General features: G+C 46.6%; 2 protein-coding genes across 3 annotated transcripts in view; both read left to right on the top strand.

The window, feature by feature from the left end:
- LOC143821210 (discoidin domain-containing receptor 2-like) overlaps nucleotides 1-9,896 on the top strand; it is a 29,663-nt gene extending 19,767 nt beyond the window's left edge. For both annotated transcript variants that reach the window (XM_077304817.1, XM_077304816.1), the window contains exons 14-17: nucleotides 759-956; nucleotides 1,732-1,966; nucleotides 3,277-3,426; nucleotides 5,242-9,896. In XM_077304817.1, the coding sequence (XP_077160932.1) occupies nucleotides 759-956; nucleotides 1,732-1,966; nucleotides 3,277-3,426; nucleotides 5,242-5,382 (724 nt within the window). In that variant the 3' untranslated portion in view covers nucleotides 5,383-9,896. The remainder of the gene's footprint in view (nucleotides 1-758; nucleotides 957-1,731; nucleotides 1,967-3,276; nucleotides 3,427-5,241) is intronic.
- A 766-nt stretch (nucleotides 9,897-10,662) lies between these two features.
- On the top strand, nucleotides 10,663-24,694 carry NOXA1 (NADPH oxidase activator 1). The gene is made up of 10 exons (XM_077304820.1): nucleotides 10,663-11,010; nucleotides 14,877-14,959; nucleotides 15,962-16,070; nucleotides 18,089-18,223; nucleotides 19,274-19,381; nucleotides 20,057-20,116; nucleotides 22,075-22,156; nucleotides 23,651-23,706; nucleotides 24,086-24,209; nucleotides 24,479-24,694. Exons 1-10 carry the CDS (start codon nucleotides 10,837-10,839, stop codon nucleotides 24,616-24,618), a joined length of 1,071 nt encoding a protein of 356 aa, XP_077160935.1. The 5' UTR covers nucleotides 10,663-10,836; the 3' UTR covers nucleotides 24,619-24,694.
- Nucleotides 24,695-24,840: the final 146 nt, after the last annotated feature.

Genomic DNA, 24,840 nt, shown 5'->3' with positions numbered 1-24,840 from the left:
ACCAAAAACTTCGCGCCTTGAAGGGCTACAGAGGCTGTTTGAAAACCTCCCTCTGATAGCTTTGTCAATAGCAGACAGAAGCTGCAGGACAGGAGTCCTCAGCTGTGCTGGACGTAAGATGTGATGAAGGACAAAAAATGTAAACACTCATATCGGCCCATGCAAAATCCAGAACAAGACATATAACACCCTTTGCAGAGGCCAACCAAAATGACCCAATACATCGTGCAAGCTTTCGAGCCCACCAGAATTGTTCACATGACTAGTTGTTTATTTATTACGTTTATATACTGCCCTTCCTTGATGGGTCAGAGAGGCTCACAAACCGAAAGTACACACAGTATAATAGATAACAAAATTATAAAAATATAGTTATTTTTTTTAAGAAGTCGCACCAATCTATGTTTAGAGGCATCCTATCCCTGCAGTCTGCCCAGTTCAGATAATTCATCTCCTATTTCAAATTCATCTAATTTCAAATTCATCTCCTATTTCAAATTCATCTCCTAGTTCCAGGGAATGGGAAATGGCAAGTCGTGAGGTGCACCTTCAGTAGATGAACATGGGTAGCAGGGAAGCCAGTAGACATTAGGTGTTGTCTTCAGGCCTCAACCTTAGGCCTGGTGGATGGAACAGAAATTTAGAAACGATTTTCCAGGTGAAGATATTAAGACCCTGTCTTGTCAACTTTTGACACTAGATACTAGTAGGCTTATAGACTCCAGTTTAAGTGCTGTACGTTTTCTTACTTTTCAAAGGAACGATTTTCTAAAGGAAATCAAGATCATGTCCCGGCTAAAGGACCCCAACATCATCCGTCTCCTGGGGGTGTGCGTACGGGACGATCCATTGTGTATGATCACCGAGTACATGGAGAACGGGGATCTCCACCAGTTCCTCTTGCAGAGGCAGAGCAGAAGCACCTTTACACTCGCCAATAACATTCCCTGTGTCAGGTGACCAAAAGGAAAAGGATGGGGTGTGGGTAGAGAAGACCAGCTGGTTCAGAGAGAAGGGCCGGTAGCCGTACTCTATGGTTTTGTACATGAACAGTCCATAGCCACATTTGATGTATAGAACTCATTGTCTTACAATATTGCGATGTCCATTAGCACAAAAGGCTTCTAAAAAGACTTAAATAAATGCATGGGAGATTGGCCTGTCCTTGGGTATTAGTCATAATGGGGGGGAGGTGTGTGACCCCCCCCCTCTCCAATCTCCCTCCAGTGCAACTCCTTTGGAGCCCAGCTACAGTGGTGGTATCGTCTGGGAGCCTATAGTTGTCCTAGTCTCTGCTGCTGCTGGGCTCAGTGTGGTTTTGGGGCTCTGCCACCACTGGGCCCGCCTGGTTCCCTGTCCCTTTCACCACTGCCCAGCAACCACCAGGCCCCTCTCCAGCAGCTCCACACAAAGTGGATTGTCTGTGTGTGCACAATGTTTTTTTATTGGGGGGGATTTTTTTCCCCCAATGTATTTAACTTTGCAGTTTTTTCTGCCAACCTAGGTGGTTTACAGAAAAACCTGTTTGGGGTAAGTGAATAAAAGTCCCTATCTGAGAATTTAGGTATCCACAAATAGGGGGAACCTCCATGTTCAGAGGCATCCTATCCTTGCAGTCTGCCCAGATAATAATGATATTTATGGAGAAAGTTATTCAGCCTCCTCCCCTCACTGGCTTTGACTGGATCCTAAAGGATCTCACCTTTGACTGCATCTTTTTGCCTTCTTCAGCTGCCTCCACCTCCTGCTCATGGCTACCCAAATTGCCTCCGGCATGAAGTATTTGGCTTCCCTCAACTTTGTGCACCGAGACCTGGCTACACGCAACTGCCTGGTTGGGAACAACTACACCATCAAGATTGCTGATTTTGGCATGAGCAGGAATCTGTACAGTGGGGATTACTACCGGATCCAGGGCAGGGCTGTATTGCCAATCCGCTGGATGGCTTGGGAGAGTATCCTGCTGGTAAGAGGATGGGACAGTGGGCAGAAAGCCTCCTTTTGTTTGCTTAGGGCCACAGTGACAATTAGATGCATTGATCTGGAATCAACATCGAGGGAGGAGCTGTATAAGACCTTTGTCCTGTCCTGCTTCAAGAGGTTAAATTCCATAGGGGATGATAAGGAAAGAAGACTGAAAGACTGACAGATTCCTATTTATACTGAAAACTTACATTGGTCTGAAACCACTTAGACATGGCTGTTGCTCAGTGCTAGAGCACATCTTTTGCATACAAAAGGTCCCAGGTTCAATCCCCAGTTCCCTCAACTACAGGATCTGAGAGAGCAGGTATTGGGAAGGATCTTTCTCTGCTTGAAGCCCTGAAGAGCCAGGGCCACAGTAAATAATACCAAGCCAGATAGTCCACATTGATATAAGCCAAGTTCATGTGGAAGGGGCTGTGGCTCAGTGGTAGAGCATTTGCTTGGCATGCAGACGGTCCCAGGCTCAGTTCCAGACATTTCAGTTTAAAGGATCAGGTAGGAGGTAACCTTTGCCTGAGATGCTGGAGAGCCACTGCCAGTCTGAGTAGGCATTACTGATGCTGATGGACCAATGGTCTGATTCAGTATGACCGTTTATGCACTGGAGGTTTCATGCCTGACTGCAGGCTGGAGTTTAAGTTGTGGCAGGTTGCCCCACCTCTTCCAGCACCCACATGGGGGAGCATTTGGCCTGGTACACCTCATCCGCCCCTGATTTGTGCTCCTGCATGGGAGCTGGGGCAGTGAAGTTCCCAATGCATAAACCAGGGGTAGTTAAACTGTGGCCCTCCAGATGTCCATGGACTACAATTTCCAGGAGCCCTTGCCAGCATTCGCTGGCGAATGCTGGCAAGGGCTCCTGGGAATTGTAGTCCATGGACATCTGGAGGGCCGCAGTTTGACTACCCCTGGCATAAACGGTCTATGAGGCAGCTTCATAAAATCATATGTCATGGATTCCCACAAGAATTCTGTAAATTATCATTTACAGGGAGTGCTGAGAATTTCCCTTGGCAGAGCCCTTGAAGGAGACCTCCAAGGATTTTCTACGGAGAGGAGACAACAGTTTAAATTACTTAATCTTGCTGGACTAGATGCTCTCAGTTAGCAGTGGGAATCTATTAGTGGAAAGCGGGTATGCAGTGTAGGAGCTGTTGGCTCACACCTTGTTTACTAAGGTAGGATGAGATGACTCCTAGCAGAACATTCAAGTTAGATTGAATCAATCCATCTTTGTTTAATGGTCATTCATGCCTTTTGGCCTCACAGTCTTCCTCTCCCTCCATGCAGGGCAAGTTCACCACGGCCAGTGATGTCTGGGCCTTTGGGGTGACGCTATGGGAGATGTTCACACTGTGTAAAGAGCAGCCCTACAGCTGGCTGTCAGATGAGCAGGTCATTGAGAACACAGGGGAGTTCTTCCGGGACCAAGGCCGGCAGGTATGGGAAGCATGCTCAGCAAAATGGTTCCAACCAGAGCTGTGACAATCCAGACTGTTTGCTACTACAACATGAGAATTTCTCAATGGATGTTAAAGGACAATGGATGTTAAAGTGTACATGGGTTGTACATGCATTCATTGTAACTTGTGAACAGGGCTAGTGACAGATTATACTGGAAAAAATGTGAATACGGTTTATTTGAAAAAATGATTAATCCTTTACAGTGCCAGTTTCGAATGTATAAGCAATGCTTAAACATTTCAACCTGCTTGAGGTTGAATTTTTGAAAATTCTATTGTTATAAATAGCAGTTCTGACAGTGTATCCTGCCTCTGAACATGGAAGCTAATGTCATAGTTGCTATGGCTAATAGCTTCAAGAACTGGCCTAATCTCATTTTCAAAGCTTTTGTATTAGCATTCAAATGCTGAATTTGAATTACAAAAATCTTTGGACAGGGGAGAATTCTAGCACATAGATTTGCCTTCTTGCATATGGGATTTTGCACATCTTCCTTGCCTCCCCCCCCCCCCCCCACTGGGAGTGGGTGTTCAGCCATGACCTGCCTCACTCAGCATCCCAACACTATTGTTCCCTTTTCTCCTTGCCTCGTTACAAAGTTAAGTCAAGGTCACATCACTCGCTGTCCTCCCCAAGACCTTCAGCTCCACTCTAATCTCTGTCCCACATCCTTTAAGCCAGGGGTAGTCAAACTGCGGCCCTCCAGATGTCCATGGACTACAACTCCCATGAGCCCCTCCCTAAAAGCTGGAGCCTCCTGTGTGTCCCAGATGCTGCTCTGCTAGCCCCCCATTGTAGGCTGAGGGGGATGCTATCTCTGCCCATTGTGTGCCTGGTCAGGCTCTTCACACTGACACTGGGCTGAACTAGATGAAGTTTGCTTATCCTGAGGGGGTATCGACTTACCACCATTGGGACTGCCAGATCTTGAAATATGATGGTGGCCTCTTCCTTAGCTGTCCCTGGGTCCTTTTTACCACACTCACCCTTCTTTCAAGGAACGCAGACCAGGTGCATAATTCTCATTTTGTATGTGCATAAGAATCCTGCATAAGAATAGAAGAGCCTCTGGTGGCGCAGAGTGGTAAGGCAGCAGACATACAGTCTGAAAGCTCTGCCCGTGAGGCTGGGAGTTCAATCCCAGCAGCCAGCTCAAGGTTGACTCAGCCTTCCATCCTTCCGAGGTCGTTAAAATGAGTACCCAGCTTGCTAGGGGGTAAAATGGTAATGACGGGAAGGCACTTGCAAACCATCCCATATTGAGTCTGCCATGAAAACGCTAGAGGGCGTCAACCCAAGGGTCAGACATGACCCAGTGCTTGCACAGGGGATACCTTTACCTTTTAAGAATCCTGCACAGTCAGTTGACCCCAGAGACAATGACAGGTCCTAGATCACCTAGAGAGTTTCTTGCCTGAGTGGGGGTTTGACCCAGCTTGGTGTAGTAGTTAGGAGCATCAGACTCTAATCCCAACAACTGAATCTAATTCCCAATCCACATGGAGCCAGCAGAGTGACCTTGGACCAGTCACAGTTCCTTCAGAGCTGTTTTTGCAGAACAGTTCTCTCAGAGCTCTTTCAGCCCCACCTACCTCCCAGGGTATCTGTGGTGGGGAGAGGAAGGGAATGGTGTTTGTAAGCCACTTTGGGACTCATTTGGGAAGTGACAAGCAGGGTATTAAAAACAGCTCTTCTTTCAGATTCTAGCCCAACATTTTCACCACTGCGTTCCCTTGGCTGCCTTGCTGAGCCTTCCTTACTAACCCTAGACTCTCCTTCTCCTATCTACAGGCTTATCTTTCTCAACCACCCCTATGTCCAAATCCTGTGTTCTCCTTGATGATGAAGTGCTGGAGTCGTGATATCAAGGATCGCCCAGCGTTCGAGGCCATCCACCTGTTTCTTGTGGAGCAAATGGATGGGAGCATTTGACCCGCAGAAGAGCCCGAGGGACATGGTAGAGACTGCAATAATGTCAGAGCTGCCTCTGCTTGGCCTCGCCTTCCCTGCGTCTCAAGTGGGCTCATTTTCCACGGTCCATAAGACTGGGTGGGTTGTCATGACCTCTTGGGATTCACCTGCGACACAGGATGAGATGGGCATTTCACAAGGTGAGACGCCACAGAGGTTGTGCAGATGGCCACCATGACAGAAAAGAAGAGTCATGCTTGTGGAGCTTTGTGTCCTTGGTCAGCATCCATGGCAGCTGCTGCCTCCCTCAGCCACCTGTGGTCGACTCCAGAAGGCCAAGGAAAGGCCATCTCATGGAATAATTTTGCATTCTGCCTGGAAATACTGTGAGAGGGTCTGTATCCCTTTTCTTCTTACTCATCAATAGGTACCTGAAAACGCCCCCTCCGCAAAACCAAAACTCATTTTGGGGAATAAGATACCCAGAATCCCAGGAATTATCTCCCTTCTTGACTACCCCCAAAAGTCATTGTTGGTGCATCCTCCTTGCTGAGGGAAACCCACCAGCAGTTGTGAGGGGAAAGGGTAGTGGGCACCATTTCTAGCAGCAAGACCCACCTGAAAATAGCGTTACAAGGTGACATCCTCCAGACCTTGGGTGTTAATAATGTGGTGAGTAGGACACGTGTGAATTTTTCCACACTGGATTTTATCTCTCGCTTTATAAAAAAAATGAATGTTAATAATTGTAGGGAGGCCACTGGACCCAAGGACCTTCCACTGCTTACATTTAAGGGATTTGGGGATGAGGGTGGGGGATCTTACTGGGGGAAATAGTTGACACTGTTACTACTGCCTTGTGTTTGTGAACTTGTAGCCAAAATGGACTGATGTGCAATTCACCCTGTATCCTGGTCCTGCATTGGGAAGACTCCAAGGAGGAAGTAAATATCACACAGGGAGTCTCCAGCTGCCTTACTGTCATATTCATACAACTTGTTTTCTTCCTTGTGGAAATTCCCTTGAATTTCTTCTCCCAATCTCTGTCATGTATATATCTGTACATCAAAGCTTTTGCAAATATCTCTGGACCAAATCCTATTTCCAAAGTTGTTTCATAATATTGGAACTCGGTTTTAAGGGCCCTGTGCTGCACACCTGAGAGGTTCACTTTTTTTTATAAAAAGAAAAAACACCCAGCAATATCAGGAAAGGGGAAGAGTACCCTCACCTGGATAGCCCGGGCTAGCCCAATATCAGCTCTTGGAACCTAAGCAGGGTCTGTCCTGATTAGCACTTGGATGGGAGCCCACCAAAAAATGGCAAACCACGTCTGAACGTCCCTTGCCCTGAAAACCCCACAGAGGTCACCATCAGTCAGCTGTGACTCAACACCAAAAAGGGGAGGAGTGGGTAGAGCTAGCAAGAGCGTGTGTGTGCATGCCCATGCGTGTGCAGAATTAGCAAGAGTTCCAGTAGTCCCTTCTGCCCCTCTACTCTTGGCTAGCAGATGCAGAATGCATCACATCAGGTGCGTCTTTAGGATGAGCCAGGTGGATCTTTGCATAGTGTACTCTAATCAGATTGCCTGCTGTGGTGATTATGAATGGTCTTGGGCTCCCATGAAGCAGCCTGGGAACTGTAGTTCAGAAAGGGTGCTAAGAATTCTCAGTTAAAGACCACTAGTCATTGTTGCTCCCTTCCAGAAATACAATTGCCAGGGTTCCTGGGAGAAGAAACAGTTATCATGCCTGGGATGTAGAGAGGCCCTGTCACCAAGATGTGATCTTCACTTGATTTTAGGTGTTCCTACTGATGTGACTGTTGAGGGTTCTGCACGGGCCATACAAATGGTAGCATTTGTTGGGAATGCAGCTGGAGACACTTGAAGCTAGGAGGTGCCAGGAGCTGTGATTGTCAGACAGGAGATTGCAAGTTATTTCTAAAAAGGAGTTCTGCAACCTTGCAGTTTCTTGGGGGTGGAGGTCATTGTCAGCAGGACTTCAAATGAACCGAGTAGCAACTGGGGAAGGGGCACAGCAACCCTAAAAATATTTTTTCTAAAAGATTATTTAGGAATGTGTTATGTATTTCAGAAGCCAGGAATTTTTGAATAACTGGAGTTTGGCATAATACTGGACTGTAGCCTTTTTAATTAGTTAAGATATGTATGCAAATGACTGCAGCCTGATAGGTTGATCAGTAGTCTATGGCCAGTCAGGTTTGGCTTTGTGAATAATGTACTCTCTAATGGGCAATACCATTTCTTTGTTGCACCTAGGTCCCTGGCTCCCATCACAGATATTTAGGCCCCAGTGCAATTCCATTGCTTGTGTCCCAGCTTCCTGCACCATGTTGCCTGCCTCCCCCTGGTTCCTCCCTCCTCTGTCCCTAGGCTTTGTTTTTCTCTTGGCCAAAACTGCAATCCTAACAGCAGCTGCCTTGAATTTCAACATTCCCTGTGTAACCCTTCTCACTCCAAAGTGGAATGTCTGTGAACATTCCATTATGTGCTTTATTGCCTAACTCAGGCAAGGATTGATTCTGCAGCACCTTCGGTGGGATGCTGAATAGAGAGGCCTTGCAGTAGGGTAGGGTCATAGGGTAGAAACCCCATGGCTCAGTTCCTCTTGCAATTCAGAGGGAAGATGTGTTGTGGCTGGACTAGAGTGACAAGCTGGAGAGACCCAGGTTTAGTTCACCGGTTCTGTTATGAAGCTCTCTCTCTCTCTCTCTCTGCCTAGCCCACCTCACAAACTCATTCTGAGGACAGAGCAATGTTTGAGAGAACAATGTGCTTTTAAAAACAATTGTCCTCCCAACAACCCTTTGAGGTAGGCCTTTGTCAGAGCCTAATGACATCGTCCTCATGTTCACCATGAGTCCCGTCCATAAGGTATATGCTGGAAGTTCTGTGCTTGGAAGGGAATTCCCACCAGACGTGCAGGGGCCTGACTTGAGTGAGTATTGTGACTCAGAGGGAGAGGGAGTTTAAGTCATCCCTCCCTGCTCATTTTCCTGACCAGAGAGCCAGTGTTTGCTCCACTGGAGAGACTTGCAGGAAGCCAATGAGCACATGTAAATTTACCCTCAGAAACAAATAACAGTTGCCCGAGTCCATTTCATGTTGGGAAAATGGTCCAAGCAGAAAGGCTTAAACACCTCATTCCATGTGCTGCAGACCCAGTCTGAATTGGGCCTTGCACGTCTGAGAATTCAGCTCTGAGCGCAGAACTCCTAGCACAGATCTCATGGACAGGAAGGACCTGTAGTAGACATGGCCAGGATGCAAGGGTGACCGATTGTGTAGTTAGGCTCCTGCACCCATTTTGCAAGGAGAATTAAGAGTCACCCAAATTCTTCCCACTATGTCCTGTTGCCTCCTTTTCCCCTATAAAACACATGCTTGAATGATCGCAGGAGGACTATGGAGAAAGTGGTACTATCAGACCACTGGGCCTTGTTAAGCACTACTGTTCACATTGACTGGCAGTGGATCTCCTGTGCCTCTCCCAGCTTTGCCCGCCTACAGATGCCAGCGGCCAATACCAAGCAGGGCTGTACCACTAAGCTGCAACCCCCTTGATAGGTGAATATGACATGGCCATCCTTACCTATATCCATAGCCACCTCGCCTGGACCTGGATTGCCCAGACTAGCCCGATCTCATCAGGTCTCAGAAGCTAAGCAGAGCAGAGCCTGGCTAATATTTGGATGGAGTTCCTCCAAGGACCACTAAGAGAGGCAAACCACCTCTGAATGTCCTTTACCTGGCTGCAAGACAATCCACACATCTCCTGGCTGCACTACACACTTGCCATATGGTAAATAGAAAATAAATCCACCTGAGAAACCAGTGTGGTTGCAAGCTTTTTTGACTCACCCCTGCTCCTGTGTCTTTAACAGCAGCTCAGTCTTAGTAGGTTAACATTTCTGTGCCACATAAAGCATCACCAGCAAGTTTCTCCAGATTGTCACTATTAAAGAGCCAAGAAGCAGTTCCCCCCCCCGCCCCCCCAATCAGCTGGTAACTCTAGGAGCTAGTTGCTTCAGCAACCCTTTGAACTGGCAAGTCAAGCCACGGCCAGGCCTTGTAATGTGTTGCCCTGTTTATGGGAAATGCTTTGGAATTATTTCATAGATGAGTTCTGCACCTCTTGCCGACGATTTATCCTGCCTGGATTTCCTGGAGGGGGGTGGTGGTGGGAGGGCTCCGTTTCTTTCTTTCCTTTTCCACGTTACTTGAAGTTTGAAACTGTGGATCCATCTGCCATTTGTCCCAGAGCACATACAATTCCCTGACCCCAGACAAGGCTTTCCTTTGTTTTTTTTACTAACCTTGCTTGGTTGTATGTTGTTTCTTCCAGCTGTTGTATGGCTTTGTACATATTGTATTTAGAATGGCATTCAGATGTGTACATAGTATAATATATTGGAATTTAACCAGCAGTTCCTCTGCAACCACACCCTCACTGTGGAGTGGTGGTGGCTGTTTTTTATATTGACAAATGACCAATAAATTCCTTTGGTTTTCAGTTTTGTGACTCGTTCCCCCCTCTCTGCTTCTGCATAAGGTTGCCAACTCTGCCTTGGACGTTCCCTGGAAATTTGGGGGGCAGCACCTGGTAAAGACGGAGTTTGGGGAGGGGCAGAAACTTAGCAGGGGAGTGACGCCTTACGGTCCGTACTCTGAAGATGCCATTTTCTCCAGAGAAAGTGATCTCTGTGGTCTGGAGATCAGTAATTCTAGAATAGGGGTGGCCAAACTGGACTACAATTACCATGAGCCACTGCCAGCGCAAGAAGAACTCCAGGCCAGTTAGCAGCCTAGTTAGCAACCTGTTATAGACTTGCGATGGGCAACAATCTCTAAGCTCTGTTCATTTTGCAGCATTTCAATTGGAAGGGGCTGAATAATTTGATGCAGATCCAATAGCATCTACCAATCCCCAACAGAGAATGACCATGGGTTCATACAGAGATGTAACAGGCAAGCTCCTCTGTGGATGTGTGCTATATGCCTCAATGGAGCCTTATATTTTTTTGTAGAATACTAACAAGACCCAGTACAGAGCTGGGAATCATTGAAGGGGCACAAATATAAGAAAGAATAATTCTCATTTGAAATTGGAGGTGGTTTCCCCTGAGTGCAAAACTCCAAAAATGTTCAGAATTGCAAAATTTGGCACATGCCACAAACCTGATCATTCCATGAGGAAAACTGTCCTAGGAGCCAATAGGTACAGAGACAACTGAAGCAATCGCAGGGAACAGAAAACCCTCTGAGTCCCGCACAGATAGACAAAGCTTTGTCCTGGGAGCCTAGGTGACTCCTCCTTAAGTGGCATTTCCTCGTATTTGTATTGAGCAATAAAGGCAAGCCTGGTTTGAACAGCAGATTCTGAACTTCCTGGTTTGCACCTGTCTGAAAGCAAACCAAGGGGCATCTGAGCAAGCTCCAAGCAGAGTAAGACCATGGCCTACCGAGACCTGGTAAGGAATTGGCACAAAGGCATCCTGGCTGTGGAGGAAGGTGACTGGGCATTGGCCTTAAAGATCTTCCAAAGCATTGAAAGGCCTACCTCAAAGATTGCATTCAACATTGGCTGCATCCATCTCTTAAAAGGAGACCTGGCAGAAGCACTGGAGGTAAGTCACAGCTATTTTATACATTAATTAGCAACAAACCTGGGTTTTCCAGGGAGTGGTAAAGAGCCATAAAATCATGCATGATGTGGAGAATTTGGATGGAGAGAGCCTTCCTTCCCTCTCTTGAAAGACTAAGTCAGAGATTTCCTGATTAGTTTGATAGGCAGAAGACACAGGACAGACAGCACTTATTTCTGTATTAGGGTTCCCAAATCCCGCTGTCCGCTGGTAGGGAATGATGGGGAGTTGGTTGCTGGTTCTGGGTGCTCCTGAAGATTTGGGGGTAGAGCCTAGGGAGGACAGGGACCTTGGGGGGATTATAATGCCATACAGTCTACCCTCCAAAGCTCCTGTTTTCTCCAAGGGAACTAATTTTTTGTAGTCTGGACATGAGCTGTAATTCCTGGCGAGCCCCAGGTCCCAGCTGGAGGCTGGTATCCCTATTCTGTATTTTATAAAAGATGTATAGAGTTAACTTTTCCTCCCCCTATCAAAAATAAAGCCATCTTGCCTTGTGGACAAAGGACAATAAAAACACAAGTAAGAACCTCAGACTTGAAAAACATTTGCTTTTTTTCAGAGGGTAGCTCTGTTGGTCTACTGTAAAACCACTAGATCCGAGTCCTGGAGACTATCAAGGTTTTTTTTCGAGTATCAGCTTTTGGTAGGCAAAGCTCCCTTTGGCTCTCAAAAGCGGATACCCTCCAAAATCTTGATCTCTAGGTTACTACTGGACTGGGATCCAGCCATAAAAACCTTTCAGCTCTTTTAAAAAATGCAAGCTGAGAAGTCAAGGCAGGGGATATTTACATTAGTATAACAGGAGGACACTGATTTTTAAAAAGCTGAGGCTACTCTTGCACGGTAGACAAGAAAAGCTGAGACCTCATTAGACAAGGTTTCAGAGCTTTATTGACCAGGAGGGTACATGATAGAAAATCTATTGCTAAGAACTGGCCATTCCAGTCTTGGGATACATATAGGCACCCCGCTGTCCCCAACAGCTCCAGTTTCCTGCCATTTGTTCTTCCCACGGGCAGAAGGGCTTTTATCATCAAAGAACATTTAGAACAAGGCAAAAGCTACAATTTCTACACCTAGAGGCCAAAAGGGACCTGAGTATCCACTGGAGTCATAACATACCAGAACAGAGATAACATCATGAAGGACAGTCTCCTTTTCCTGGGAACTGGCTACGTGCAGGTCGTGAGCCCAGACAGGAAGAAGGGCGGCTGGAAGGGAAAGCCAGAGACATCCTGTTGGATCTTGGGCCTTTGGTTCACCTCACACTGAAATACACACCATGGAGTAGGTAATGAATGACTCTCAATGATAGGGAGAGGCTACTGTGTGGGAGCTGTACGGGTGGGACCAGGACAATCTAAACCAGGGGTAGTCAAACTGCGGCCCTCCAGATGTCCGTGGACTACAATTCCTATGAGTGCCTGGCAGCAAACGCTGGCAGGGGCTTCTGGGAATTGTGGTCCATGGACATCTGGAGGGCCGCAGTTTGACTACCCCTGATCTAAACACTCTAAACCACCTAGCATCAATCCAAGCTTTGCAGTGTGATTGTACTTAAATGTTTGAAGTGGAGGAAAGCTCTTCAAGTGCACAAATGTACCATGATGCTGTGCTGAAGTGTGTGTGAGTATGGGGGGAATGTGCGTATAAACATAACTGAGATGGAATATGAAACAGGATAATTGTAATAAAAACACAGCATTAACTGGGATTTATTTATTTATTTGTGTTCAGTTTATAGGCTGCCCATCCCTCTTTTCAGTGGACTCTGGACAGCTAAGAATAATAAACAAAAACAATTATTAAAAACTAGAAAAATCTTAGTGTAAAAAGACAACTCAGCAGTCTATGGATAGATGGCTTGGGGAGGGGGGGTAGACAGGCTCTGCAGAACTGCAAAGGTCCTACAGGACCCAAATCTCAGCTGGCAGAGTGGTTCACCAGGTTGACAAAAGGCACACTTGTTTCGGACCAGGGACTACCAGGAGATTCATTGTTTGAAAGCATAAGGCTCTAATGGGGGCATATTAGGAGAGGTGGTCTCGCAGGTAGGCTGTTCCCCGACTGTTAAAGGCTTTGAAAGTCAAGAGTCCTGAATGGAAAGTCCATTGATGACTTCTAGTCAGGATGGCTAAAAAGAAGCTCTGTTCACAGGTGGTACACCTTTCAATACCAGCTACAGCAGAGGTAGTCAAACTGTGGCCCTCCAGATGTCCGTGGACTACAATTCCCATGAGCACCTGCCAGTATTCGCTGGCAGGGGCTCATGGGAATTGTAGTCCATGGACATCTGGAGGGCCGCAGTTTGACTACCCCTGAGCTACATCTAGGGTCAACAAATCAGGACAGCTTGGACTTCCCTGCTGTCCTGGGCTACTTTATAAGGCATCTGGTTGGTTCCTGTGCAAAACTGAATCCTGGACTAGATTGATCCTGGTGTGATGTGCTGATGTTAACCCCAGGAAATACATGCTCTTTAACAAGCAGACCGGTACAGCACATGTCTCGTAAATCCCAATTGTTACCTTCTAAGCAGAGTTACACCTTTCTGAGTCAATTGAACCCTTTTATGGGTTTAGGTAAACAAAATTACTAGGTGTGTACTGAAAATAAAATGTATGAAAAGACAAGGAAAAGGAATATCTCACTTTCTTGGGAAGCAAGAAATAGCTGGGAGGAGCAGTTGCTAAGCAGATGTAATGAGTCAAGCAGAACCATCCTCAAATTCTGGAATTTGCAGATCCAGAATTTGCAGATCCTTATTATGAGTGCTTCTGGGCATGTCCAAAAATATGTTTCCTTCACAAACAACCACCCATACTACTCCTCTAGAATTAAGCAAGCCAAGTTTCCAGGTCCAAAAGAGATGCTCCTGTCATCTGTTTCTTTTTGAAAGTTAAGAGCAGTGACACATGCCCAGTTCACAGAGGTCAGAAAATGAGATGGAAGAGCCCTAAAATAGTAGAAAGGGGTGCACAAGTTGAGGTTTCTGGCTTTACATAAAAACTCCCTGCAAGTAGAACATTGTTAACAAAGCAGAGACTCCAGTATAAGATCCCCCACCTGCAGTTCGAGGTGGTGCGGTCAATTCTGTCACTTCATTCCCATCTTATTCTGTTTGGCATGTGTGAACCTAGGGTCTGCGTGCCTCTTACTTGGGTGTGCCCTGGGGAGGGTGCCATTTGGGGAAGGATCTCTACAGGGTATAATCCCATACAGTCCACCCTGCAAAGTAGCCATTTTTCCCCCAGGGGAACTGGTCTGTGTACCCTCATAATTCCAGATCTTCAGACTCCATCTGACAATCCTACTTCATGCAGCTTCTCAATTTCATGAGGGTCTGTGGAGGAGTGCTCCCTACAGGACTAAACTCTCGTTTATGTAAAGCTTATCCAGAATTCTCTGAAAATGCATTAGGAACTGCATTGGTTCATGGTAAGCCTGAACCATTTATTGCATTCATGGTTGGTGTTCATTGTTACTTTTCCCAGCTTCTGTGCCTTTGGAAACAATAGCTGCTTTGGAGGGTGGACTCTAAGGCGTTATCCCCTGCTCAAATCCCTCCCCTTCCCAAATCTCACACTCCCCAGACTCCACCCCCACAATCTCCAGGTGCTGCCCAACCTGGAGGTGACAACCCTAAGCACAAATTAATTTCTTGCTGCTGTAGTTACATTGGCAGGAGTATCCACCATATTCAAAAGTTGGCAACTTCAGTGCATTGATCAGGGGGTTGGACTAGATGACCCCTGCTTGTTAAAGAGCATGTATGACCCGTTCCAACTCTATGAGTTTATGATTCTAATTGGGAGTGTTATTTATGTCTCCCGTCTCCACTCCAGGCATTTGACCAAACAGTTTCCAAGGACAAGTGCTTAGCTGTTGGCTTCTACCAGAGAGGCTATGTCTGCCTACTGTTGGAGAGGTAAGTGCCACTGCGTGGTCACAGGAATGAGAATCACCCAGTAAGGGTCATCAGGTAAGCCCAAGGCTTGTCTCCTTGAAGGTCATGCAAGGAAACTGAGACTCTGAAGATAGGGGCTGATGTTAATCATGACTTCAGCAGAACCTCATGGAGAGTGGCAGATCAACCTGTGTTTTGCTGATGAAGAGCCCCAGTTTAATTCCTGGGACCTCCATCTCTTAGGATCTTGTGTTACCAGATTTGGGAAGAGATCCCCTGGAGAGCTATTGTTGGCCAGAGCAGACAGCACTGGGCTAAGTAGGCCAGATTTCTTCTTCAGTATAAGGCCACCGACAAAAATCAGCAGGCAATACATTCAGGATGGAAGTACTAAACAACACATGGATAAGTTATGGAATGCACTGCCAGAAGATGAACTGAAAGGGAGATTTGGCAAGTTAATATGCCAGCCTTTCTAAACTTTTTACCATTGAGAAACTCCAGAAACATTCTTCAGGCTTTCAGAAATCCCAGAAGTGGCATGATTGTGCAGAATATGGGTGGGCAGCACAACTATGTACACACCCACCTAGGGCCCCTCCCCACCCCCTCCAGGCCCATCATTGGCCATCTGGGAAGGGGTGAGTGGGCATATCGGATCACAGCACCAGATAAATGTTTAGCAGATTTATACGTATATGTATACGAATACGAAACCCTGGTTGAGAATGCCTGTAATATACCCATGAAAGCTAAATAGAACCTCCATAGACAGAGGCAGGTGAATACCTCTGAATACCGTTTGATGGGGGGCAACAGCAGGAAGTGCTATGGTCTTCACAATCTCCCTGTTTCAGTGTCAGTAATTGGTCCGTAGTTATCCATTTATTAGAAACAGGGGCTTCCATTCCAAGTTTGAACCTGCAATATCATGCCACACTCATCCTCTGTTCTAATCCCACTCTAATGCACAAGCTGAAAGCAAGACTTTCTTCTGGAGCCCTGTTCTTTCCCCCGTGGCAGGTATGAAGAAGCCCTGAACAACTGCCAGCTGGCTCTGACACACCTCCGAAACAACTCCTTTATCGATTACAAGCAGCTGGGCCTGAAGTTTGTCTTGTGTGCCTGGGAGGTCAGTGATGGCTGAATGCTGAGTAACAGGGTGGGAGAGCGATGAACAGGGGTCAGTTATGGGGAGTTCTCCAGAGGGCCCCCAGCCCTCCATGCACAGAGAAATATAGCAGTGTGGATTATAGCAAGAAATCTGGCAGAAGCAGGGTAGTTGAAACAGTGCTAGCTGAGTATCTTCCAAGGGGGACAGTGGGTGGCTAGGAAAATGAGACATGGGTGGGGTTGCCAGCTCTGCGTTGGAAAATACCTGAGGGATGCAGCCAGGAGTGGGTGGATTTGGGGCAGGGAGGGCCCGCAATGGATATGGGTCTGGGAGATGCCCTCATCTAAATCTCATCCATGCCAAAAACTTATTAGGTAGCATAAGCTAGCCTGCCTCTGATTTCCACCTACCATCTGCAATGAGGTTGGGGAGTGATGATACGTTGAAAAAATTGCCTACATTGGTACAAACAGCAAAAAAACGTCTAAATAGTAGTGTTAATTTGCATTTATGCACAGAATTAGGGGTGTGGAACACTGCATAGCTGCAATCTCAGTTCTTCTCATAAGAACCCTGCAAAGTAGGCCAGTATGATTATGAATATATTCTCTTCATTGTAGATTGGGGGCTTTAGCTTGTCCAAGAGCACCTAACAAATCTATAGCAGAAGTGATAATTGAACCAGCAAACTCCTAGTTTATAGGACAGACTCTTATCCACCATCTAAAAGTGAAAATTAAATTTGTTTATTTCAATAAGTTTAACTTTTATTTTATATTTGTTATGTAAAGAGCTGCTAAATAATTGTGTATCATCCCCACGCCTTTCTGTTCATTAGTTAGAAGAACGGAAAGGGGAAGCTGGCTCAGGGAAATTTCAGAGGAAAACTGCTTGGCAATTTCCTTTCTAGCTTCTTAAGGAATAGAAATGTATATTATTTTTAAATTAAAGCTATGAATGCAGGGAAAGGGCATGGAATAGGCTCACTCTAAATGAAGAGGAGAACCTCTTGTGGCGCAGAGTGATAAGGCAGCAGAAATGCTGTCTGAAGCTGTCTGCCCATGAGATTAGGAGTTCAATCCCAGCAGCCAGCTCAAGATTGACTCAGCCTTCCATCCTTCCAAGGTCAGTAAAATGAGTACCCAGCTTGCTGGGGGGTAAATGGTCATGACTGGGGAAGGCACTGGCAAGTCTACCCTGTATTGAGTCTGCCATGAAAACGCTAGAGGGCATCACCCCAAGGCTCAGACATGACTCGGTGCTTGCACAGGGGATACCATTACCTTTACCTTTTTTAATGAAGAGGGCTGGTTCAGTTTAAGAAGCAAAATTCTGAGGTAATTCACTGTCAATACTTTGGTTCCACACAAGTGGGTCAGAACTGCTGCCCATCTTGCGGTCTCCAAGGGCACAGATATGGGTCTTCCCTTCTGTGAAGTAGGCTGAGACTGAAGTATTTATTTATTTCACATGTACCCCTGCCTTTCTCTCCAAAGGAGACCCAAAGCAGCTTCCATCTTCTCCTGCCTTTCATTTTATCCTCCCAACAGGCCTGTGAGGCAGTTTAGGCTGAGAACGTGTGATGGCCCACAGTTACCCAGTAAGTGTACAGGGCCACCCTGTGACTATGATGGCAGATCTGATCCCAAATAAAGAACTAATTCAACACCGTTATCTGAATCATCTGATGTTTAACATAGAGAGTGAGGGGGTAGGGTTGCCAGATCCAGATTTGGGAATTCCTGGTCATTTGGAGGTAGATCCTGGGAAGGGCACAGGCCTCACTGGGGTACAGAGCCATAGAATCCTCCCTCAAAAGCAGCTGTTTTCTCCAGGGAAACTGACCTCTGTAGTCTGGAGATGAGCTATCATTCTAGGAGATCCCAGCCCCCACCTGGAGCCTGTGTTTACCCACATGGGACAGGGAAGGTAATACCTGTCTGAATAATCATCCTTTGTTTCCTCCTGACGAAGAATTTTGTGTGGTTCAAGAAGCATGCTTCCAGCTGAGATGTTCTTTCCGGTGCTATCTGCAGGTGCTGTACAACACCGCTGCCGTCTACTGCCAGCTTGGGAAGTGGCAGGATGCCGAACGCACTTTGGAAGAGGCCGTTGGATGGACTCCCAAGGGCCAAAGCATACGCCTCACTCCTGCTCTGGAACAAGTGCAGGTAAGGGGATCGTCTTGAAAACTAGAGCAGCCGTTTTCTGCAACCACCAGGAAAAGTGAGCTTCCAAATGCTCTACTAAGAAGCCAGAGCCTAGAGTTGTTGAACTGTATTGCATATGTGTGTTCTTGCTAACGCTTAGTAAATTCTTCTAAAATTAATTTTAAAAAATACCACTGGGGTTGTGAGTCCTTTCCAGTATCTTGCTCAACAACTGGACAGAAACCTGCCTGTATCCAACCTTCATTTACAATTAAACCAAAAATGTTATGGGTCATCCCATCCAGTCATCTGCAAAAACAGGACTTAAGTACCATACGCAATTTCTTTGTATTGACTCCTCTAAGTTTTCTTTCTTCCATTCTTCCTTTCTTTTCCCAGCTGTGGGGTATATCTTGGCTAATTTTGCCGTGTTATCTAGACTTCTTGTTCTGTTGTCATCCTTTTTGTGGTCATCCTCAGGGTGGGGGGAGGGAAAACAGGTGGAAAAAGGAAATGAAAAAACCTGCCAGTATACATTTCCATTCCCCTATAAATAAAAGGGTCCAGAGATATTGAACAAAATATCCATTTGGCTCCTCCAATAACTGTTATTGGCCCCCTTCCTGGTTTTTAGTGCTATGTCTGTTTGTGTGTTTTTATTGAGTAGAATAAATAATTTATTCTACATGTTTTTAATGTTGAAATGTTCTTAACATTTGGGGGACCCTATTTGGGTGGAAAGGTAGCACAGAAAATGTTTTAAATCAATGAAAATAAATCAAATATGCATCTGGAGAAGTGAGTTCTATCTTATGAAAGCTTATGTTGGAATAAACTTGGTTGCTCTTAAAAATGCCATATGATTTCTGATTTATTTGGGGAATCAAAAAATAAGGCAGAACAATTATTTTGACCATACCAAATGGCCCCTGTTACAGTGATGCTTCTGTGCAGAGGAGAAAGGTTGAAACTCCGATTTCTGGACTGTAGGATAGGTCTGTTTGCTTCGATTTATGCTGGAGAAGACAGCCATGTTCTCAAGCATCTGCCCTGTGCTCTATCTTGTCCTAGGACCATCTCTTCCTTGAGCCCAGGAGCCTCCCACGGGGGGAGTTTTTCAGGCCTCGGAAAGAGGATGTGGAGGAACTCGAGGCAAAAGATTTCCTGGGCCAACCCAAGGTAACACACCTACCTGGTCTTACTTGGGGAAAAGTGGTATTCTGATGCTTTGAGCCTAGTTCTCATTGAGGTGATAACCTTGAGACTAGGCTGTACTGTTTTCCTGCCACATTCATTGCAAGTAAAAGATGACTCATGCTGGCTTCTAACACTGTGCCTCCCCACATGGATCAGGGCCCTGACCTCTCTACTCCCCCGTTTTTCCTCTTTAAGGACACTCGGAGTGACACCCGTTCTCACTGTTAGGGCCTCCTCTGTCCCTAGTCTGGCTGCGTCTACCACAATTGTACTTTGTCACAGCTTTACAAATCCTTAAACTGGTTTTAGTGCTATGGGCTCTGCGAATCCTTAAGCCACTCCTGATGCCACCCTCGAATCAACGGAAGTGGCCAGTTCCCTTCACAGTTCTCTCAGAGCCCTCTCAGCTCCACTCACCTCAGAGTGCTTGTTGTGGGGAGAGGAAGGGAAGGTGATTGTAAGCCTCTTTGAGACACATGAGACCTCTTGGTGGCCTTGGGCCAGTCACAGTTCTCTCTGGGCTTTCTCAGGCCCACCTACCACACAGGGTGTCTGTTGTGGGGAGAGGAAGGGAAAATGATTATAAGCTGCTTTAAGACTCTTTGGGGTAGTGAAAAGTGGGATATAAAAAAACCTTTCTTTTTCTTCCCATTACAGGTCATCTCCTCTGCTTTTGAGGAAGACAATGCCAGCACCTTTCAGAGTCTGCAGTCCCAGGTAAGGTAGGAAATATGGAGGAGGCATGTGTTGGAGCCCAAGGTTCATGTCTGTGAGACAGGCCAGGGCTGTTGATACTAATTCTCAGTTAAGTTCCTCTGCTTTTTGACAATTGCATTGTGGGGAAAGATGTTACCAGCTTGGTGTAGTGGTTAAGAGTGACAGCTTCTAATCTGGCAAGCCAGGCTTGATTCCCCGCTCCTCCACATGCAGCCAGCTGGCTGACCTTGGGCTAGTCACAGTCCTGATAGTGCTATTCTCACAGAGCAGTCCTGTCGGAGATCACACAGTCCCACCTACCTCACAAGGCGTCTGTTGTGGGGCAAAGAAAGGAAGGTGACTGTAAACAGCTGCTTTGATATTCCTCGGTTTTTCCTCAGTCACAAACAATATATCTCTGGTGACCTCTAGTGTACATTCCTCATAAAGGTGTTGAGCTTCCAAACTGTTGCATCCAATGATCTGATGAATGAACTTCTCTAACCCCAAAAGCTTCTTTTTCAATCTGTTGGACTTTGGCCTGGTTTACACTGAAGGAAAGAGGTTGCAAAGTAGAATTACTGAGAAGGTGTGCACCCAAATCGGACTGCAAGCAGAAGATAGCAGTTTGAAATGTTTCCTTGTATTAAAATCTCACCTACTGTGTTGGTGTTCTATTTGCAGAGGGGGTGGGGGTTAAGGGAAAAAAAGAAGTGTTGGTTCTTATATGTTACTTGTATGTTACTTACACCAGAAGGAGTCTCAATCTCCTTCCCTTTCCTCTCCCCACAACAGACACCCTGTGAGGTAGGTGAGGCTGAGAGAGCCCTGATACCACTGCTCAGTCAGAACAGCTTTATCAGGGCTGTGGAGAACCCAGCTGGCTACATGCGGAGGAGGGGAGACTCAAACCCAGCTCACCAGATTAGAAGTCCGCCCTCCTAACCACTACACCAAGCTGAAAAATAGAAGATGTGAAGAAGAGCTGTTTTTTCCCCAAAACACCTTGCAAACACCTTTCCCTTCCTCTCCTCACAACAGACACCCTATCAGGTAGGTAAGGCTGAGAGAGCTCTAACACAGGGGTGACCAAACTGGCTCCCCAGATGTCCACAGACTATAGTTCATGAGCCCCTGCCAGTACATGGACATCTGAAGAGTCACAGTTTGGCCATCCCTGCTCTAACAGAACTGTTCTGCAGGAGTAGCCTTAATAGATCATCCAGCTGTCTGCATGTGGAGGAGCCTTAATAGAACATCCAGCTGGTTGCATGTGGAGGAGGAGTGGGGAATCAAACCCAGTTCTGCAGATTAGAGTCCACTGCTCTTAACAGCTACACCACTCTGGTGCGTCAAGGTTTGGAATTGACCACCTACAACTTGAAGTGGTGCAGTCCATCCCACCATCTCAGAGGTCCCCCACCTCATTTCCTGCCTTATTCCATAACTCGTGTAAATAAATTTCTAGCACAGCTGCTAAACCAGCATTAGCTTCTAGCTGTACTGAACCTAGGGCTGCATTAAGACATGCTGAAGCCCTTGATTATGTTCAAAATCCCCATGGCATTAGCAAAAACACACCAAAACCCTGGCACTTTATTTATTCTTAGTCTTATATATATATATATTTAGGGGCCTAAGTCCAGCTCTGGGTGCCTAAGTCCAGCTCTGGGTGGGCCAGAACATAGTTCTTTATTTGGAGGAGAGAAGTCCCTGTTGGTTGCCAGCTCTGGGTTGGGAAATATCTGCAGATTTTGGAGATGGAGGCTACGGGGGGTGTGATTCCGGGAGGCACCTCAGCATGGCAAAGACATAGCAGCAGGAGCCAGTTGAAGTGCTGACAACCCTGTTAGCCTTTCACAGAGGTTCCTGCAATACAACCTCCCCCACCTCCCAGTATAGCCACCCCACTGCAAGAATGGACTGTTTTAGCAAGGAACTTTGCATGTTTCACTCATTCCCTCTCTGTGTGCTTGCAGGAAATCCACCGAGGTATCCCCCTCCCCCCTGAGAAAGTGCCCCCCAGTCGGCCCCCCAACCAGTCCAAGATGGAGTCACCAGGTCAGCAACATGAGTGATCGGTATTTGCGGCATGGGGAGGACAACACTGGGATTTCAACAGGGGCTATATTCAAATCCTCCTACTTCACTTGCAATCAATCATAGCCCTATCGGATTACGTCTGAGCATGGACACAGTGCCTTTCCATCAATAACCATAAACTGCATAGCTGGGGTTATTGAAGGAATTCCTTTTATTGCTGGCAATGTTCTTTTGCCTTTAAATCTACAAGATGCACAGAAATGTAAGGAGCAGAGTTGCCTCTTCCCCACTCCTTCATGCTGGGCAGAGACATAATTGTTGAAAGTCTAGTTTCACCAGAGAAGTATTAAGGGCACAGGAGCCCTTCCAGGTGAACTGAAAGGGCCATATCTTGATGGGGAGGACTGGTGGGGACAGTGGATTTCAGTACTCTTATGGGACCCTAAGATAAGGTGACCAGATTGTCCCACTTTTGGAGGGACATCTGGGGCACCTGGCAAATTGTACTTATGTTGAAATTTTAAAATATATATATATTACAATACTATTTTTGCGTTCTATGAAAATTTTTGCTGCTCCATATAGACCAAATTTTTAATCAAGACCCCCCCCTCCCCAATCAATGGTGTCCCGCTTTACCAATGTTAAAATCTGGTCACCTGACCCTAAAAGTCACATTCTGATTGCAGAAATGGAAACACACCTGCTCAAACAAGCCAGATTCCCTGAGTGGTTGTCCTCACTAGGAACTGGAAACAACACAATGGCAGTAAAATAGGGCTGTGAGGTTTTAAAATACACCCCTTCCTTTCCAGTTGAGGTGCAAAACCTGCTTGAATTACAATTTCTGGGAAACCGTGGAAAGTGGGTTATCAGAGGACAGCACTGTATCCTATTATGCACGGCCGCTGAAACGGCGGCATGGAGAATGCGGAGGAGGAAGAAGCGAAGCAAACCACTTACGCACGGGACGGAACACAACGGCGGCAAAACCCAGAGTATCTGATTATGCATGCGGCTACTCCAGAGCCTCTTCTGGTTGCGCCCTGGTCCCGGGAAGCTCCACTTTCTTCCACATCTCGCTAACGCGGCTTTTTCGGCGGCATATGTTGACTCTGCGCCTGGTTGCCGCCTGCAGCGTGCATAATTGGTGATTTTAGCCGCCGCCATTCTACCCCGAATGCGGACCTTCCACTCCGTGCATAATGGGCCTGTGTGGATACTTTGAAAAACATGACTTCAGTTTGATAGCCAAGGTGTAGCAAAATAGCCATGTGCATGCAGCCGAGGAAGTAGCTGGTTTTTGTATCCCGCTTTTTTACTATCCAGAGGAGTTTCAAAGTGGCTTACTGTTGCTTTCCCTTCCTTTCACCACAACAGACACCCTGTGAGGTAGGTGAGGCTGAAAGAGCTCTGAGAACTGTGACTGGCCCAAGGTCACCCAGCAGGCTGCATACACAGCGTGGGGAATCTAACCCTGTTCTCAGATTAGACATGGATTTTTCTTTGCAGGACTGATGGAGAGGAATGTGGGCATGAACGGGGCTGGCCCCAAAGCAGACCTGCAGGTAAGACCACAGTCCCAACCTGACAAGGATCCTGATTCCTACAACTGCAGTTTTATCATTCCGCACATTCTGTCCTAGAGGGAATTAAGGGATGGAGTACAGGAGGGAGGGAAGAATGGACTGTCCGATGTTGGCGTACAGGGGCTAGGATCCCTTTCTAAAAAGCACTCCTTAAGTTAAAACTCTCTTCAACCCAACCCTTCTACACACTGTGTTCATTTTCACCATGCAAATAGATGTTTAAAACAAGCATCCATATTCAACAATGGGGATTTTAACCTGAACTCTGAAGCAGGGCAATCCATTCTATCCCTCCCCATTTCAGTCATGTTTGAGACATTACAGGCAGAGATCGAGACCCACTTATGTTTTTCCAAAGGGCAAAGACAGCAGCATAGACAGACGTATTCTCTACCAGATGACAGCAAGGTACTGCTACTTTGCACAGGGGCAGGAGGACCTGAATTTTAAAGAAGGCGACATACTGGAGATCCTGGCTGAAGGTAACATATTCCTGGTGCACCAATAAACTCTCCTCTGGGTAAATACTGGGCACAGGATTTCTGTTTCTTTTAATAAAAGCAGGAGGGGGGGGGGAGATCATATCTGTGGGTGTGGTTTCCCCCAATCTCATGTGGCAAGATGGATCTGCTATACCTCTCCACGATTATTAAAAGAGCCCTGGAGCCCTTCTGTTTGCCTTTGACACAATCTACTCCTGGTTTTGCCTCTCCTGTCCTCCAACCCATGACCTGTTGTTCTGTTTCCACAGTGAACGAGGAATGGCTAGAAGGGCGCTGCAGAGGAAACGTTGGGATTTTCCCAAAGTGTTTTGCGGTGCGAGAGAATACTGCTGCCACTGTTCCTCCAGCCCCCTCCCCAGGCGCTCTGGCCTCTCCTTCCGGGGACTGAGGGACCATTGCATTCTGTTACTGTGATCTTGAAACTGCTTATAAGGAAATAAATGAAGATGTGTGTTGTTACTACAGCGGAAGACTGCAAAGTGTGTTTGGTCTGCTGCATCCTCTGCATTAAGAAACAAATCAACGCTTTGCCCCAATTCTGTGCCTCCTGCATTCTATGCCTGTAAGAGAGGGATTCTTTAGCTTGCAAAAGTCAAGTACATGAAGTGAC

Source organism: Paroedura picta, chromosome 12 (genome assembly GCF_049243985.1).
Source record: "Paroedura picta isolate Pp20150507F chromosome 12, Ppicta_v3.0, whole genome shotgun sequence".
Classification (NCBI taxonomy): Eukaryota; Metazoa; Chordata; class Lepidosauria; order Squamata; family Gekkonidae; genus Paroedura; species Paroedura picta.
The sequence above is the reverse complement of the archived record's forward strand: the minus strand, read 5'-3'. Positions and strand labels throughout refer to the sequence as shown.